Source organism: Mesoplodon densirostris, chromosome 15 (assembly GCF_025265405.1).
Source record: "Mesoplodon densirostris isolate mMesDen1 chromosome 15, mMesDen1 primary haplotype, whole genome shotgun sequence".
Lineage (NCBI taxonomy): Eukaryota > Metazoa > Chordata > Mammalia > Artiodactyla > Ziphiidae > Mesoplodon > Mesoplodon densirostris.
This window is the reverse complement of record NC_082675.1, coordinates 51321468-51337247: the sequence shown is the minus strand read 5'-3', so window position 1 is coordinate 51337247 and position 15780 is coordinate 51321468. Positions and strand designations below refer to the sequence as shown.

The following is a 15780-nucleotide window of genomic DNA, read 5'->3' as shown; positions in this document are numbered from 1 at the left end:
AAGTATATATTTCTTTGAAGTTTTCACTTGAAAAGACTTACCTGTAATGGCATTTGTAAATGTGTTAAATACTTGCTGTGAAGGAAACATTTTTTGAGCTGTTACTAAGGTGGGCATTTGGAGTACTTGAATTTCACCTTTTCCTTAAGTAACCAAAAGCAACTGCCATTTTGGAATGAAATTCGTTAAGAATGAATGAATGTGTTGAATTGAAAATTTGTGTGCTAATAAAACTATCAATCTTCCAACTAATATTTCTGGAAAAACTTAGTACCCCTTTCTCTCATATTGCTTATAATGATTTTAAGGTTTTCTAGTGTGTGGGTGTATGTCATAACATTTTTAAATGCTTTGGAAATACAGAATATTTAAAATAATCATAAGCCTGTTGAAAATTTTGCTACAGAAAAATTCTGAAGGTAGAAATCTGTACTTTTAAAATGCTTATTTCCAAACATTATATGCAAATATTTGGTAGATTACTGGGTAAACATTATTGGGGTAGGCGATTAAATCAATCTAAATTATAGAATTCAGTGGTGAATGATGATCTGTGTTGAATGATTTAAGGATGAAAACATACTTACCACATGCCCTGCAGGTTTAGTCACAGTAGATGCATTTTTTAAAAAAATTATAGAGTGTGGAAAAAAAAATTACAGAGTGTGAAACACTGCAGTATATTGCTTTCTTAAATTAATATTATTTATCCTTCAATTTAGATACTCTTACCATCTTTTCAGGTGCTGGTGTTTCTTAGAGTTTAGTCCTGGGCCTTCTTCTGGTGTCATATTCTTTACTAGCCCTCTGGGTGATTTCATACATTACAAGTATTTAGTTATTAACCATACCCTAAAAGCTGGCAATCTTATGCTTCAGTCCAGATGTTTTTCCTTTTAGTCCTGTATATCCAATTGCCTACTGATTTCTAGTTGTATGCCTCCAAACATCTCAGACTCACTGTGTCTGTTACTGAACTCACTATGTCCTTCCTCCCTGTCAAACTTGCTTCCTCTCTGGGTTCTCTCTGTTGATGAATGGCAACTCCATCTATCCAGATGCCCATGTGAGAAACTAGGTGTTATCTTGAACTCTCTGTGATATAGTGATTTATAATATATCAACTGTCCTTTCTCCTTCACACCCCTTATCCCTTATAGTACATATAGTTCCCTCGGTTCTTTAGATTTCTTTCCATTCCAATTACCATAATGTCATTTCTGTATAATTACAGTAGCCTCCAGTGTTGTTTAATCCATTTAGGAAGCTGTAGCCAGAGTTGCAGAGCTGATACAACACTCTCTTGCCTTTGAGTGGTTCTCATTTGTCCTAGACATCAAGTCTCAGGTCCTGAGTAAGACTTCAGGTGTTCCTTCATGGCCCAGGCTACCTGTTCAGTCTCCTGTCTCACATTACCCGTGGCCATTCCCCCACCACCACACTCTCTCACACACACTCTATACACTATACAGTTTAAGCTAACTGAATCTCTTTTAGTTCTTTCTGCCTTAGGCTTTTTAATATATGTTGCTTCTCCCTAGAATTCAATAAAATATTTACTGACCACCTACTATGTGCTAGTCAGCGAGGATACAGTAGTGAAAGAGACAAAGTTCTGTTCTAGTAGAGCTTACATTTCAGTGGATGACAAAGTAATAGACAAGTGAATATATATTAAAATGTCAAAAGATAAGTACTGTGAAGAAACGTAAAGCAGGGAAGGAGCTAGAGAGTGTGATGGTGCTCAGTTTTATGAGATAAAGATTGACTGCTTTGGGGAGGTAGCATTTGAACAGAGACTAAAGGGAGGGATGAAACGAGCCATTTGACTCTAGGAGGAAAGGATCCTAGGTAGAGAAAAAACTTGGCAGAAACAGTGAGATAGCCATGTGCTGGGCATGTTTGAGGATCAGCAAGGAGATTTGTATTTAGGAAATGTGGACTGAGAGGTAGCCAGGAAGCAGAATGTGTCCACTTTGTGGCCCAGGGTAAGAATTTCGCTTTTATTCTTGGTATGATTGGTGGTTCTTGGAGAACTGAGAGCAGTATGATACGATTTACTTTAGTAGAGAATAGAATGAATAAGTAGAGCCTGGGAGACCAATGAGAAGACTGTTACCAAAATCCAGGCAAGATCAGCGAAGATCCTGCGTGCCGCAGCCAAAAATAAATTAAATAAATAAATAAATCATAAATCTTAAAAAAAAACAATCCAGGCGAGAGATGATAGTGGCTCATTCTACAGTGGTAGTGATGAAGGCGGTGGGAAGTGGTTGGAAGTAGTCTGTTTCCCACTTCCCTGTATATCCAGTCTTTAGAACTCAGATTAAATGCATCATTCCTCAAATACCCTTCCTCACATACCCTTCCTGATCTCTCTTGAAGTGGACCGTGTCTCTCTGTTAAGCCTGTTTTTAACACCCTGTTCTCTTTTGTGGCACTTATAAAAATACAGCTGCCATAAAGCTCCATTTGTATCTCCAGTGTTAGAGATAGTACCTTGATCAATAAATATTTGTTAAATAAGTTTAAAAATCACCCATTAGAAATCTTCCTTAGCTTTATGTTCATCCCCCATTAGGTTAGGGGTACCTTCTTGATAACCCCTAGTCACCAGTACTAACACTTTCATCATTTTTTGTTTAATAATATGTCTCTAAGCTCTTTAAGAGAAGCAGGGAATATGTCTATCTTGGTCACTTCACCTCTGAACTGCTGGTCACATAGTGGAACTCAGTAAACATTTGGGCGGCTTTTTTCAGGGAATGAGTGTCATTGTATTTAAAATCACCATTGTCTTTGCAATAGCACTATGCATTTTACTGTTAATATTTTTATCTTTCTTTAGTGAAACTGATGAAAGTTGTAAGAAGCACCTTGGAAGAGTGTTATCTATTTGGGAAGAAAGGTCTGTTTATGAAAATGATGTATTAGAACAACTTAAGCAAGCTCTGTGTAAGTATATAATCTTTTATCATTATCTCTTCATTAAAATGTATTCTCTCATTAAAACTTAAGTGTTCTTTCAATTCAGATGGCGATAAGAAGCCTAGGAAGCGAACATATGAACAGATAAAGGTGGATGAGAATGAAAACTGTTCCTCTCTAGGATCTCCAAGTGAACCACCACAGGTAGTGGTTTTTCTCTGTTAAGGGAGTTAATTGCTAGTACTTCATGTAGCCATCAAGCTTTACTAATTTCAATGTTTTACTTCTGTAAATTGACTTCTATTATAATTCTGGGTACAGGAAAGAAGCTATGTGAATAAGTCTTTTTTTCTGATTAATACATTGCTTATGTTAATGTAGTGTGCTGTATATTGTATATTAGGCGCTTACATTTTGCGTAGAAAGAGTATTTGCTAAGTATGATTAGGTCTGATGAGATATCTACCATTTAAACAATTTCCTTTTAAATAAATAAAACATTATATGATAAGACTATTTTGTTTGATTTAAGTATGCTAAAAATTCTATACCTAGAGATAAGCACCACTCTTTTAAGTATTTTTGCTTTTAAACATGTAAAAATGCATGTTAGAGTTAACGAGTATGTATTCATACAGTTCTATGTAACTATATAAAACCATGTAGTTCCATGGTAATAAAATAAGATGAATCAGAATCATTACCTTAATACTCCATGTCCTCCAGGTTGATACAATATAGCATTTTCTAACCATCAGATGATTCCAAAAAGACATTTTTACCTTAATTATGTGGGCATTGAGTCTTAAAGCTTCCTGCTTCTATGTTTCAAACATATAGGAGGGACAGATAAAATTTTAAAGGAGAAAATGAAGACATAGCCATATTCTTAAAACAAGGTAAATATTGCCATGGGCTACAAATGGTACAGACACATAACTCAAAATGTGAGCCAGAGTATGGTTCCTGCTGAGCTTTTGTCTGGAAGCAGACATGGTTTGCAGAAATTAGTATCCTGTAGAGTAACAAGAACTTAAGGAGTTGGATACCTGGACCAGAACTCACTGTGTGAAACCTGAAGGTGGATGGAGCTCTTTCTGCCATGAAAAGAGCTTGAAATAAAGATACAACCAATTACTGCCTGGAATTGTGGATTTATATCAGTGTTAGTACTCAGGAGGCAGAAAGAATTTGACTGAAGGTCTCAGCTAGTACCTGAGTCAAGCCCCTGTTGGGGCTTAATGACAGGAATGCTAAAGCCCATATGGTCACCATGGATAAGAGCTTGAAAATAAATGTAATAGGAACATAATGTTTGGAACAACCAAACACTAAGGCTTATATTTCTCTCTGTTTGGTAATAATTCAAGACAAGGAATCACTTTTTGCTAAGAGCCCTGTAATGACTCCATGAACAGTATTTTACCCCAGTTCTAAATATAGGATCTTACCCTCTCCTATTCTACCTCATGAAAGAGTAACCTAAGTTGTACTTCCTAGGAGTTTCTGAGTAACCACCTGACTCTTCCCTAGTACTTGTTGTGTAAAATGCTATCATGTTTTGTTTTATAATGACCATTTTCAGATTAGTTGTACTGCTTAATTCTCAGTGGTTCAGCTTATAGTTACCATTTTATATATGTCATTCTTTATAAGAATGGCTAAAATTTCTCTTTATAGAATGTAGTTGAACTCATTTCATTCTCCTCTATCAGGAAGTCCTAGGCTAGTGTTGTTTCAGACAACTTTGCTTTCTTATCTGGATCCTTGACTGAGCATTGGGAGAATTAGCTTGTGTAGGAGTGTGAAGGTGCGATGAGAGTAGGTTGTAATTAAAGCATGCGTACATTGTCAAAACCGTAAAGCCAGGTTTCTTAGAACTCCAGAAAATTTTAGAACTTTCTAAGACTGATTAAAAAATAAAAATATGTAAGTTATTTGGGGCACCATGAGAAACAAGCTTCCCGGTAATTGTCATTGCTCTTAAGCTCACTTTCATTGTAGAGGGGAAATATAACAAAATTATTTTTTTTAATATTGGGATTTTAAACATGTGGTGGTGAATTAAAAGCACACTTGGGATAGTATACTTCTTATTAGGTTCCATTCATTCTTATCATGTTTGATCATTTGCTATGTGCTAGACCCCAGTGATAGCATTTTTTATAAGGGAATAGCTTAAAGAAAAATCAGTTACTGGCTGTCAATGTCATCTAAATATATACACAGAATTTGAATATCCTGTATTTTTCATGTATGCCTGTAATTTCCTAGTGTTCTAGGATCTAGGCTTAGAGATGAAAAAAAGAAAGAAAAAAAGAAAAAGGGAGGTGGGATGGGAATGGAGACTAGCAAAAAGAAAATTTACTCCATTTTCTTTGGAATAACTTTAGATATATTAAGAATTATGAAATCATCAGCAGAGACTTGCCCTTCCGTCCTAATTATAGCTGGTATGAAAACAGTGCAACTAAAATATTCTGATGATAAAATACTGGTTAAGCATTATATAAATATTAGTCACCAGATATATGGAACTTCGTAATATTTTAATGATCTTAGTAACAAACCATAGAATAGTTAAGGTGCCATATTTGAACATACATATTCCAAAATTACATTTCTCTTATGCTTTAACTACTTTATTGAGAAATGGAATTTGGGGGGCTCTTGTATGTTGTGGTAGATGATGATTTGTATCCCGCATCCCCCAATATCCAATTTAATACAAAAAATTCTTATGTATAATGATAATACAATGACTATAGCATACATAAAACTTGTATTCTCCAGGTTGAAATTATAGCCTGCCTTTTACCACTGTATGTATTTGGCTTATAAATGAATCACATCATTTTAATAGATAATTATTTTTATACTATCTGTCTCCACCACTAGAAATATCTATATGTTTCCAGTTTATATATTTCCAATACCTAATATAGTGTAGCTTTTTTCTTACATATGAAAGAATTGGACTGTCTCTGAAAGCAGTTTAAACTAACAAATAGCCCATAAGGATTAAGGAATATGAAATAAATTTCAAGTCTTTTATATTTGTTTAAGCTTCACTAATTTTGGTTCTAAAGTTGTATAACTTTTTAGACTCTAGATCTCGTTAGAGCATTACAAGATCTAGAAAATGCAGCTTCTGGTGATGCAGCAGTTCATCAAAGGATAGCTTCTTTGCCTGTTGAAGTTCAAGAAGTATCCCTACTAGATAAAATAACAGGTAAGAAAAGAAAATGGGATCTGGAACTTTTTTGGGAGTTGGAGTAAGGAAACCACATATGGCATTGTTTTTGCGGTGTAATAATTTTGTTATTCTGTGCTTTTCTTAGATAAAGAATCTGGAGAAAGACTTTCTAAAATGGTAGAGGATGCTTGTATGTTGCTGGCAGATTACAATGGCAGATTGGCGGCTGAAATAGATGATAGGAAGCAACTCACTCGAATGTTAGCAGATTTTCTTCGTTGTCAAAAGGAAGCCCTTGCAGAGAAAGAGCATAAATTGGAAGTGCGTAACCTTTTCCTTATTTAGTGTTTATTTATTTAATTTATTTTTGGTAGGAATTTAAAAATAGCTTAATATTCCTGAACATTTTGCATTTTTTGGACCTAGACGTTTTTAGACAATGGCCCAGGTAAGCTATTCCTTGCATTAATTGGTTTCTTTTTATTTGAACCAAATCAATCTGTCTAAGTAAATTTAGAAATTTGGAATTAGCAAAATTGGTTGCATTTTAAAATTATTCACGTGAAATTCCAGTAATAGTATTTCGTCTTCTGAGCTTAAACCTTTATCTTCAAGAACAAAAATAATGGGAAAATAGCAGTTGGTATAAAGTCTGGTGTCAACTACAGTAAATTATGGTTGGACTTACTTAATTTCTGTCTGAGTACATGCAGTCTTTTGGGTATACAGTTATGAAATAAAGACTTTTTGTTATGAGTATCCCCAGTCTCCCTGTTCCTGAACATCATTTTTGTTTGGGAAGGCAGTCTTCACGTTACTCCTTTATTCTCATCCCTGATTCTGATGCTTAACATATTCCTACCCCACTCTTGGCTCAGACACACCCTTAGGTAGAAAGTTATTGTTGCTTCTTTAAATTGAATGATGATTGATACTGTTGATGAGAAGTCTGGACAAGTGGACTTCTACCTGGACAGGTGGAAGTCTGGACACCCCTGGAAGGTGCAGGGGTTAAAAAAAGAAACACTCTCAAATTGCCTTTGAGCAGAGTAGCCGTTGTCAGGGGTGGATGAACCAGATTTGGTTTTATTTAAAAGAATCTTTCATTTGATTAGTTCTTGTTTAAATTGTTTGCTGCTGTAGCAATTTCTTTTTCTAATAATATGTAGGAGAATTTCTCATATGTCTGGATCCCTTTTTTAAGACAGTTCTCTTTAAATTTGTAGGTATGTTATGATGCTGCCTCTGTTAAGTTGCTTTTATTTATTAGAGTTTAGTTCTTGTTTCAGCAGTCTCTAATTGTGCCAAAGATGATTGCCATCTCTACCTGTGTTAGCAGTTAATCAGTATCAGCAGCAGAGCTCTCCCACCCCAAATTGTAGCACTGTTTAGCATTGCACCTTTTCAGTCTGCCCCCACTCTGCTCACGTATACACACTCATAGTTGTTGGCATTGTACTCTACCTTTAGAGAGGCTGCCCAATTTTACATAGAAAGGAAAAGATAGAATTTTTCAAAAAAAATACACTTCATAGTTAACTTGCCAGTTTTTGATCTTGTGATGGAACTTCAATCCTAAACATACTGTTCCTTGTTTTATTGTTAGCAGAATTAAGGGTAAGTAATGTCATACAATTTTTGTCTTTAGTCTTTGGTATGGTTTCTTTAACTTCTATTGAGCTTCTGTTGCAGGTATTGGACATGGGCGTATCTTCTAACGATGTCATCATCATTAGCATATTCTTCCTGCTAAAAATAAATATCAAAATCCAAAGCCTGAATTGTCTCATGTTTTTGAAAATTGAAGACTGAAGCTTTGTTATTCTACTGCATACTGCTTTCTCACTTAAACTGTTTATCACTCGTTACAAAAATAGCATTTATGTTTGAAACGTGTAGAAAAAAGATCAGATACCATCCCACCTTAACCCCCTCTTTTCCCAGTGCCTTCCAGCCAGAGTTCATGATTGATAATTATAGGTGGTGAGGCTGATGATAATAATGGCAGTAAAATTTACCATGTGTCAGGTACTATTCTAAGCACTTCACATATATCAACTCATTTAATCCTATGTAGCAGGAAATGTTATTATCCAGATTTTACAGATAAAGGAAACTGAGGTACTGGGAGATTAAATAACTTGCTAAAGGTCACAAAGAGTTAGTGAGTTGTTTAGAACCTAGGGAGTCTGCCTGCAAAATGACAATTTTGCTTTCAGTTTTTGCTTAAATGTAAGATTACAGCAACAGCTAAAGCCCTCTCTCCAACTCTGTTTCCTCCCTCCTCGGAGGTAATCACTTTCTCAAACTAAAGTGTTCTAGGAACTTTTTTGTTGTTTTTTAGCATGACTGGATTTTCATATTATAAATAAACCACCTAAATTATGTCAAACGTTTCTTACAAGTAAAAGATATTTAGATTTCTAATAAACTAGGAAGTTATTCCATAGAACTCTTCGTAAATTATCATTTATAACTACGTGATTCTTGTGTCAGGAGATGTGAAAATGAGTTATTTAGACACTTTTTTGTACCAAGTAGGTGGCATCCCTTTGAAGTTGAGGCTGAGAGGTCAGGATTTATACTTACCATATCAGCTGTGATAGCATCACATAGTTTTCACTTAGCAGGCATCTTTGAACATCAACTGTGACTGACTAGGTATTGACATGTCATTAATTGCTCTTTAAAAAAAAAAAGGATGTAAATTTAAAGTATCAGTTCAGGAATTGGCTATTTCATATTTCTTTTTTTTTTTTTTTTTTTTTTTTCTTTTTGCGGTATGTGGGCCTCTCACTGTTGTGGCCTCTCCCGTTGCGGAGCACAGGCTCCGGATGCGCAGGCCCAGCGGCCATGGCTCACGGGCCCAGCCGCTCCGCGGCATATGGGATCCTCCCAGACCGGGGCACGAACCCGTATCACCTGCATCGGCAGGCGGACTCTTAACCACTGCGCCACCAGGGAGGCCCTATTTCATATTTCTTAAGGAAGCCACTGTTAAAGCATTTGTAATGAATGAAAACATGAAGTGTTTTAAAATTTTTTGAAAATTATTAATCATTTTTTAAACTTGTAACTACCTTCAGCTGGTTATTAAAGCAGATAGCTTAAAATAGACTAATAAACCTAATTAATAAACCTAATTTATGTTTAAAAATCTATTTCATAGATTGCTATGGGAATCATTCGCCATGATAACATCTTCGTTGCTCAATTTTTAATACTTATTTTCATGATACAATTGGTATAAGAAAATATGCTTTTATAAAATCCCAATTTAGACTTCCATAGAAAATTTGAAAAGTTTGATGGCTCTTAAAAGGAGAAATCAAATCATAGTTCCAAGTTCTAGAAGTCAGGATGGGACAGCTGTCAGAAAGGATAGTGTTTATCTTTTGTAGTCTTACATCAGTATATTCAAATTTACCTCATTTAATAAAAAGGGCATAATCAATGTATGAATGTTGTTTGTTTAAGTCAGTCCCTTCTCATGGTGTCAGATTGCATCCATTGAGTTGCTTGAAGTTTTGTGCATTATAGGTAGTACCAGAGAGAACGTCCTGGTGATGCAGGTTTGTACAGCTGTGCTAGTATATCTGTTGGATTGATTCTCAGAAGTAGAATAGGTGGGTCAAAAAGAATGTGTTTAAATGTTGATAATGTACTCAAGCCCTCCAAAAGGTTTTGCCTTTTTAAACTCCTTGAAGTATAAGTGCATCTTTTCCTGCACAACCTCACCCAACACTGAATGTCAGTGATCTTTAAAATTTTTGCATATCTGATAGGTTAAAAAAATTTTTTTTTATTCACTCAGGTTGGTCATTTAAAAATATTTATTAGCCTTTTTATTTCTGCTGCAAATTTCCTATATCCTTTGGCTACTTTTCTGTTTGGTTCTAAGTTTATGGTTCTAAGACAAATTAATATTTGTCTTTGCCTTTATAATTCTAGATTTTTTGGATACAGTTAAGATCACCTTCTCAATTCATAACTACAAAAATACAAGTTTTCTATAGTTTTTTTCCTAATAATTTTATCCATTAAGATTTTTTTGTTCATGGTATATATGATGTAGGGATATAACTAATTATCTGAAAGTGATAGTAAATGTCCCGTCATTTATTGATTAACGATTAGTCAATTAATGACAGTCTATATTTTACTATATTGTAAAATGCCATTTTTGTCATATTTATTTCTATATATACATGTGTATACATGATTGTGGTCAGTTTTCTGTTCTACTGGCTCATTTGTCTTACCCACATTTAGCCACTTGGTAGATTTTTGTTTTTATTTTCAGTATTTTTCATGTCTGTAATTTTAGCTAATCATGATTATTGTGCATATGAATTATATTTTCTTCCCACTTATTATCTTATATATATTTGCCTTCATAATTAATATTTTAAATGACATTTTGCTAAGTAGAATTTTTTTTTTTTTTTTTTTTTTTTTTTTGGTACACGGGCCTCTCACTGTTGTGGCCTCTCCCGTTGTGGAGCACGGGCTCCGGACGCGCAGGCTCAGTGGCCATGGCTCACGGGCCCAGCCACTCCGCAGCATGTGGGATCTTCCCAGACCGGGGCACGAACCCGCGTCCCCTGCATCGGCAGGCGGACTCTCAACCACTGCGCCACCAGGGAAGCCCAGTAGACATTTCTTAATTGGTCTTTTCAAGAGTGCTTGCTTTTATAAAATTTTGTTTTCCAAAAAGTTTAATTTCCATTTTTAAAAAATGCTTAAAGATCAATTTTGTTTTGCCTGAGACATTAGTGATTAGAAATGCTTAATGTCATCTCCCAATATAGGATATAAGAATGTTTGAAATATATAGCACTGAAAATGCAAATTTAAAGTCGGTTGCTGAAGGTGTTATTTTCATGTAGCTTTTCTGATGGTTATTGATTTATCAAATTACAAGTATCATTCAAGGGGATAGTAGGAAGAATATGGAGAACTGCTTATGGAATCTTTCATCTGTGGTTCAGTTATTTCTTTATATTTTACTTTGTTTTTCCATTGAAATCATATTGGTTTCATTTAAATTTAAAATTAATTTGATAAGATGGAGCTATGGATTTTTTAAAGAAGCAAATGTTACTAGTTTCTTAATGATTTCTTAGATAATTTTTTGAGATCGAAATATCATTAAGTCTAAAAACTTTTTATGGTTAATTTATCCATTATTCAAGAATCATGTAATCTTAATTATGCAAATAAGCTATTTTCATCATAAGAAAACTACATACGCAAAAGGCTTAGCGCCATGTATTGGGTCCATGTATTATTTTGCATATTGTCCTTTTCATGTAATATTTTATGTTCATCTTATCATGTCAGTGTTTTCCTTTTTAATGTATGGATGTATCATAGCTATCTGTTCTTTATGACTAATTGCTTTCATTGGTTTGGTATTATAAACAGTATTGCAGTGAACATCTTTTGGGGTTTTTTTTTTGTTTGTTTTGGCCATGCCACACGGCCTGTGGGGTCTTAGTTCCCTGACCGGGGATTGAACCCATGCCCTCAACAGTGAAAGCACCAAGTCCTAACCACTGGACCGCCAGGGAATTCCCAGTTAATGTCTCTTTTATTAACCCTTTACTCACTTATTTTTTTTAAATAAATAAATTTATTTATTTATTTATTTATTTATTTATTTATTTATGGCTGTGTTGGGTCTTCATTGCTGAGCACAGGCTTTCTCTAGTTGTGGCAAGTGGAGGCTTCTCATTGTGGCTTCTCTTGTTGTGGAGCACGGGCTCTAGGCATGCAGGCTTCAGTAGTTGTGGCACTTGGGCTCAGTAGTTGCGGCTTGTGGGCTCTAGAGCTCAGGCTCAGTAGTTGTGGTGTACGGGCTTAGTTGCTCCGTGGCATGTGGGATCTTCCCGGGCCAGGGTTCGAACCCGTGTCCCTTGAATTGACAGGCAGATTCTTAACCACTGCACCACCAGGGAAGCCCCCTTTACTCACTTATATCATCTCATGATAAATCCCTAAAGATGAAATTGCTGATTCATGTTAAAGACTTTCAATAAGATTATTCTAGATCATTGTCTTCAGTGATTCCCAGATAATCGTTATCTATATAGGTCTTCTCTTCTGAGCCATTCCTTTTCTCTAGAGAAAATGTTTTAAATTTGCTGGGTAGCTAACATAGGGCATGCGTGTTCAGAACAGTGCCTCACCTCTTATCTGTGTGATTTGAATCTCCAAATGCAGATCTTTGGCTTAGTTTCTTATCCCTCATTTTTTGGCTCTATAGGATGAGTTTTAACAGATTGATGTAAAGATATCTATTTGATCTTCATTGTCAACCTTAAGACTCACCATTACGTTTCAAGGCGGTTGATGCCCCAAAGTCCTGAGAGTATCCAAAATGACTCAGGATGAATTACATTATTTTTGGTCATTATCCCTGTTTCATTTTTTTCCATTTTCCAAAAATTTCAGGACATTTGTGTACTGTGGTTCCCTCTTCTCTGTCTTTGTGGGTTTCTGCCCTTATAAATTGTTTTATTATTTTAGTGACTTTTTGGGAGGAGTGGAGATAAACATGAGTTCAGTTTGTTATATAAATGGAAGACCTTTTGTGTCTAATTAAATAGAACTAATAATATGTTTCATAACTCCTGCCAAATTACTCTTGTCTGTTGCCTGGATTGTTAACAACTGATATTCCTATTCCCTCTCTTAACTATCTACATCACTGGAGCCAGATAGATCTTTTAAGAAAACAGGTCTCATCATTCCCCTATGTAAAACTCTCCAATGCTTCCCATTACACTTTTGGATATTATTTTAAACTCCATATATGGCCTATGAGATCACTAGTCTTGAGTCTCCATTTAACCTCATCTTGTAACCATCTCAAAGGCATCCATTTTGCTCTTTAAGCAGATGAAGCAAGTTCTCACACCAGAGCTTTTGCTTTGCTGATTGCTAACAAGGTGGCTGGAGTGCTCTCTCCTAATCTTTACTTAGCTGGTTCCTTTTTTCATTCAGGTTTAAGTTCCTCTGTCACCTCTTTAGAGCCCTTCTCTATCCATTTCATTTGATTCCACGTACTACTCTTCTCCTGTATTACATTGCTGATTCATGCCAGTACATTGCTCCCTACCACTGTATTACATTGTCATTTTTGTTTTTTTTAATTTTTTCTTCATGGAACTTACCACTGTTTGAAATTTAAAACGTTGTATACTTAGTTATCATCTCTACCTGCCTGGAATGTGAGCATCGTGAGAAGAAGAACTTTGTTTTATTGTTCATGTTTATTGCTATATCCTAAGTGCTTGGAGCAGTACTTTTGTCCTGGTAGGCAGGTGTTTTTGTTGAGTGAGTAAATGATAGTTGGCCATCGAATGATGAATGAATGAATGAATGCTAGTACAAATGTAGTTTGCAAGGAGTATGTAATGTTTATATTTTAAATTGGTGATTTCTTTTGTAATTAAATTACAAAAGAATGATGCTTTGATAAAATGATTAAAGATACTTGAGGTTTTTGAAGAAAGTCGTATCCAGCACAAAATAGGTTAACTAATTTTAAGTCATATTAGTATAGCCCAGTACTTAAAAAAAAGTGGTTGTGTGTTCAAGGACTGTGAATTCTAGAATTGCAGCTGAGCATTTTGAACAAAAGAATGAATGACCATTTTGAAACTTTAAAATTATTTTACCAGTTTGCCCTTTTTTTCCCTTTAGTAGAATAACACATTAACAACATGTTAGAAAACATGAATGACAAATGAACAGTAGTACTCATGAGTCCATAAGTGCAGAATTTGTAAGCGTCACAGTGCTACCTGGTGGAAGAACTGGAGCTACAAATAAAATCAGTCCTTAAGCCTGTGTTTGTTCACTAGGCTCTAATTGCTCTCTGCTTGTTAACTCCTTCGTGGAATAGAACTCATAATAGTAATATCCTTCAAGAGAGGCATTGTGATTAAGGAATTTATGCATATAAAGCAGTTAGCACCCTGTGTGAGGCAAAGTAAGTGCTCAGTAACTGACAGCTACTATATTTGTTATTGCTGTAGCAGCTGAGAATTACTAGGAATGAGATGAGATTGATAAGTAGGTTGGAACCAAATTGCGAAGGGCAGTGAATGGCTGGCCGAGCAGATGGTTATAATAGTCCAGAGGACAAAGAGGACTGGTAGTAGTAGTGTTCGGAGACCTGGTTATAGTTGCTAAGTGGATTAGAATGGCGAGAGATTTACAGTAGGGAGACCAAGATATGACTTGACTGGTAAATTTTATATTGTGTGTAATGAAGGCCTGAACCATAGTTGATGATAGCAGTGAGAAAATAAAGGAATGGGCAGGTATGGGGAACAATTAAATCACCATAATGTGTTAATTGAGTCTGAGAACTAGGAGGAATCAGTGATAAATGAGATATTGAAAACGATGGGGCACATAATTCTGGCACTGACTAAGAGGGTATTAAATATTAAACTAGGGAACTAGTTTGGGGGGGGAGGATGGTTTTGGTTTTAAGTAGGTCAATAAATTTTAGTTCTTTTTTAAAAAGTGTAGAAGTAGTATGTGCTCCTCATGGTTTAGAAACCATTGGTAAGTACAGAGGCCCCCAAAAGTCTCATTACCCCTTAAATAACCCTTGACGAGATTTGGAAGATGGAATCAGTTATTATGTGAGCATCTAATGACATTTTTACACATTATTCTTTTTACACATTTACTGTAAACGTTTTCCCATGATTACAGATATTCTCATTTTAATAGCTAGATCATATTCTGCTTTAAAGAAGTATTTCTTTAGCCAGCTACCTGTTTAGCATTTGTATTTTCCAGTTTCTTGCCATTGAAAAACATTGTTTTGAATCACCTTTTAGCTAAAAATCTTTGCTTATCTGTGATAATTTTCTCTAATTCCTAGTAGGGGAAAACAAAAAGTAAGCGATGTGATTTTCATGCTCAAGTCAGCTACAGTTTAAGAAAATGAAATGAACGTCCTCTGCGATGGCAAGGGAAGGTGGAAGTGGGGACTCTTGCATTGATACAAATTCGTATATCACCCATTCTATGTGAAGGACAGAGCCCTTATTTTACATAATGATTTTTTTCTGCTTTTGGCCTTCTACCAGATCATTTTAAATTGCATAGTACTCTAAAAGTAGTTAGTGGGAAAAATTCTGGGAGCACTTAAAGTGATGGTATAGTTTTTTTTTCTTTTACATTAAAAAAAATTGTAGTTAAGATAGACATACAATTGATCATATTAACCATTTTTAAAAGTGTACAGTTCAGTTGTGTTAAGTATATTCATGTTCTTGTGTAACCAGTCTCCAGAACTCTTTTCATGTTGCAAAACTGAAACTATACCCATTCATCAACTCCCCATTGCCTACTGCCCCGGCTGCCTGTCTCTATGAATTTATCTATGTTAGGTATCTAATATATGTGGAATCATACAGTATTTGTCCTTTTGTGACTGGCTTATTTCACTTAGCATTATGTTCTCTAGGTTCATCTGTGTCATACCATGTGCCAGAATTTTCTTTTTTAAGGCTGAATAATATTTCATAATATGTATAATACCACATTTTGTTTTCCCAGTTATCCATCAGTGGACACTTGAGTAGCTTCCACCTTTTGGCTATTGTGAATGATGCTGCTGTGAACAT

At 35.2% G+C, this 15780-nt stretch overlaps 1 protein-coding gene across 3 annotated transcripts in view; it reads left to right on the top strand.

Annotated features, from left to right (window-relative positions):
* RPRD1A (regulation of nuclear pre-mRNA domain containing 1A) overlaps nt 1-15780 on the top strand; it is a 74678-nt gene that overhangs the window by 33388 nt on the left and 25510 nt on the right. For all 3 annotated transcript variants that reach the window (XM_060119387.1, XM_060119386.1, XM_060119388.1), the window contains 4 exons: nt 2849-2955; nt 3035-3132; nt 6034-6160; nt 6270-6445. In XM_060119387.1, coding sequence (XP_059975370.1) covers nt 2849-2955; nt 3035-3132; nt 6034-6160; nt 6270-6445 — 508 coding nt within the window. The remainder of the gene's footprint in view (nt 1-2848; nt 2956-3034; nt 3133-6033; nt 6161-6269; nt 6446-15780) is intronic.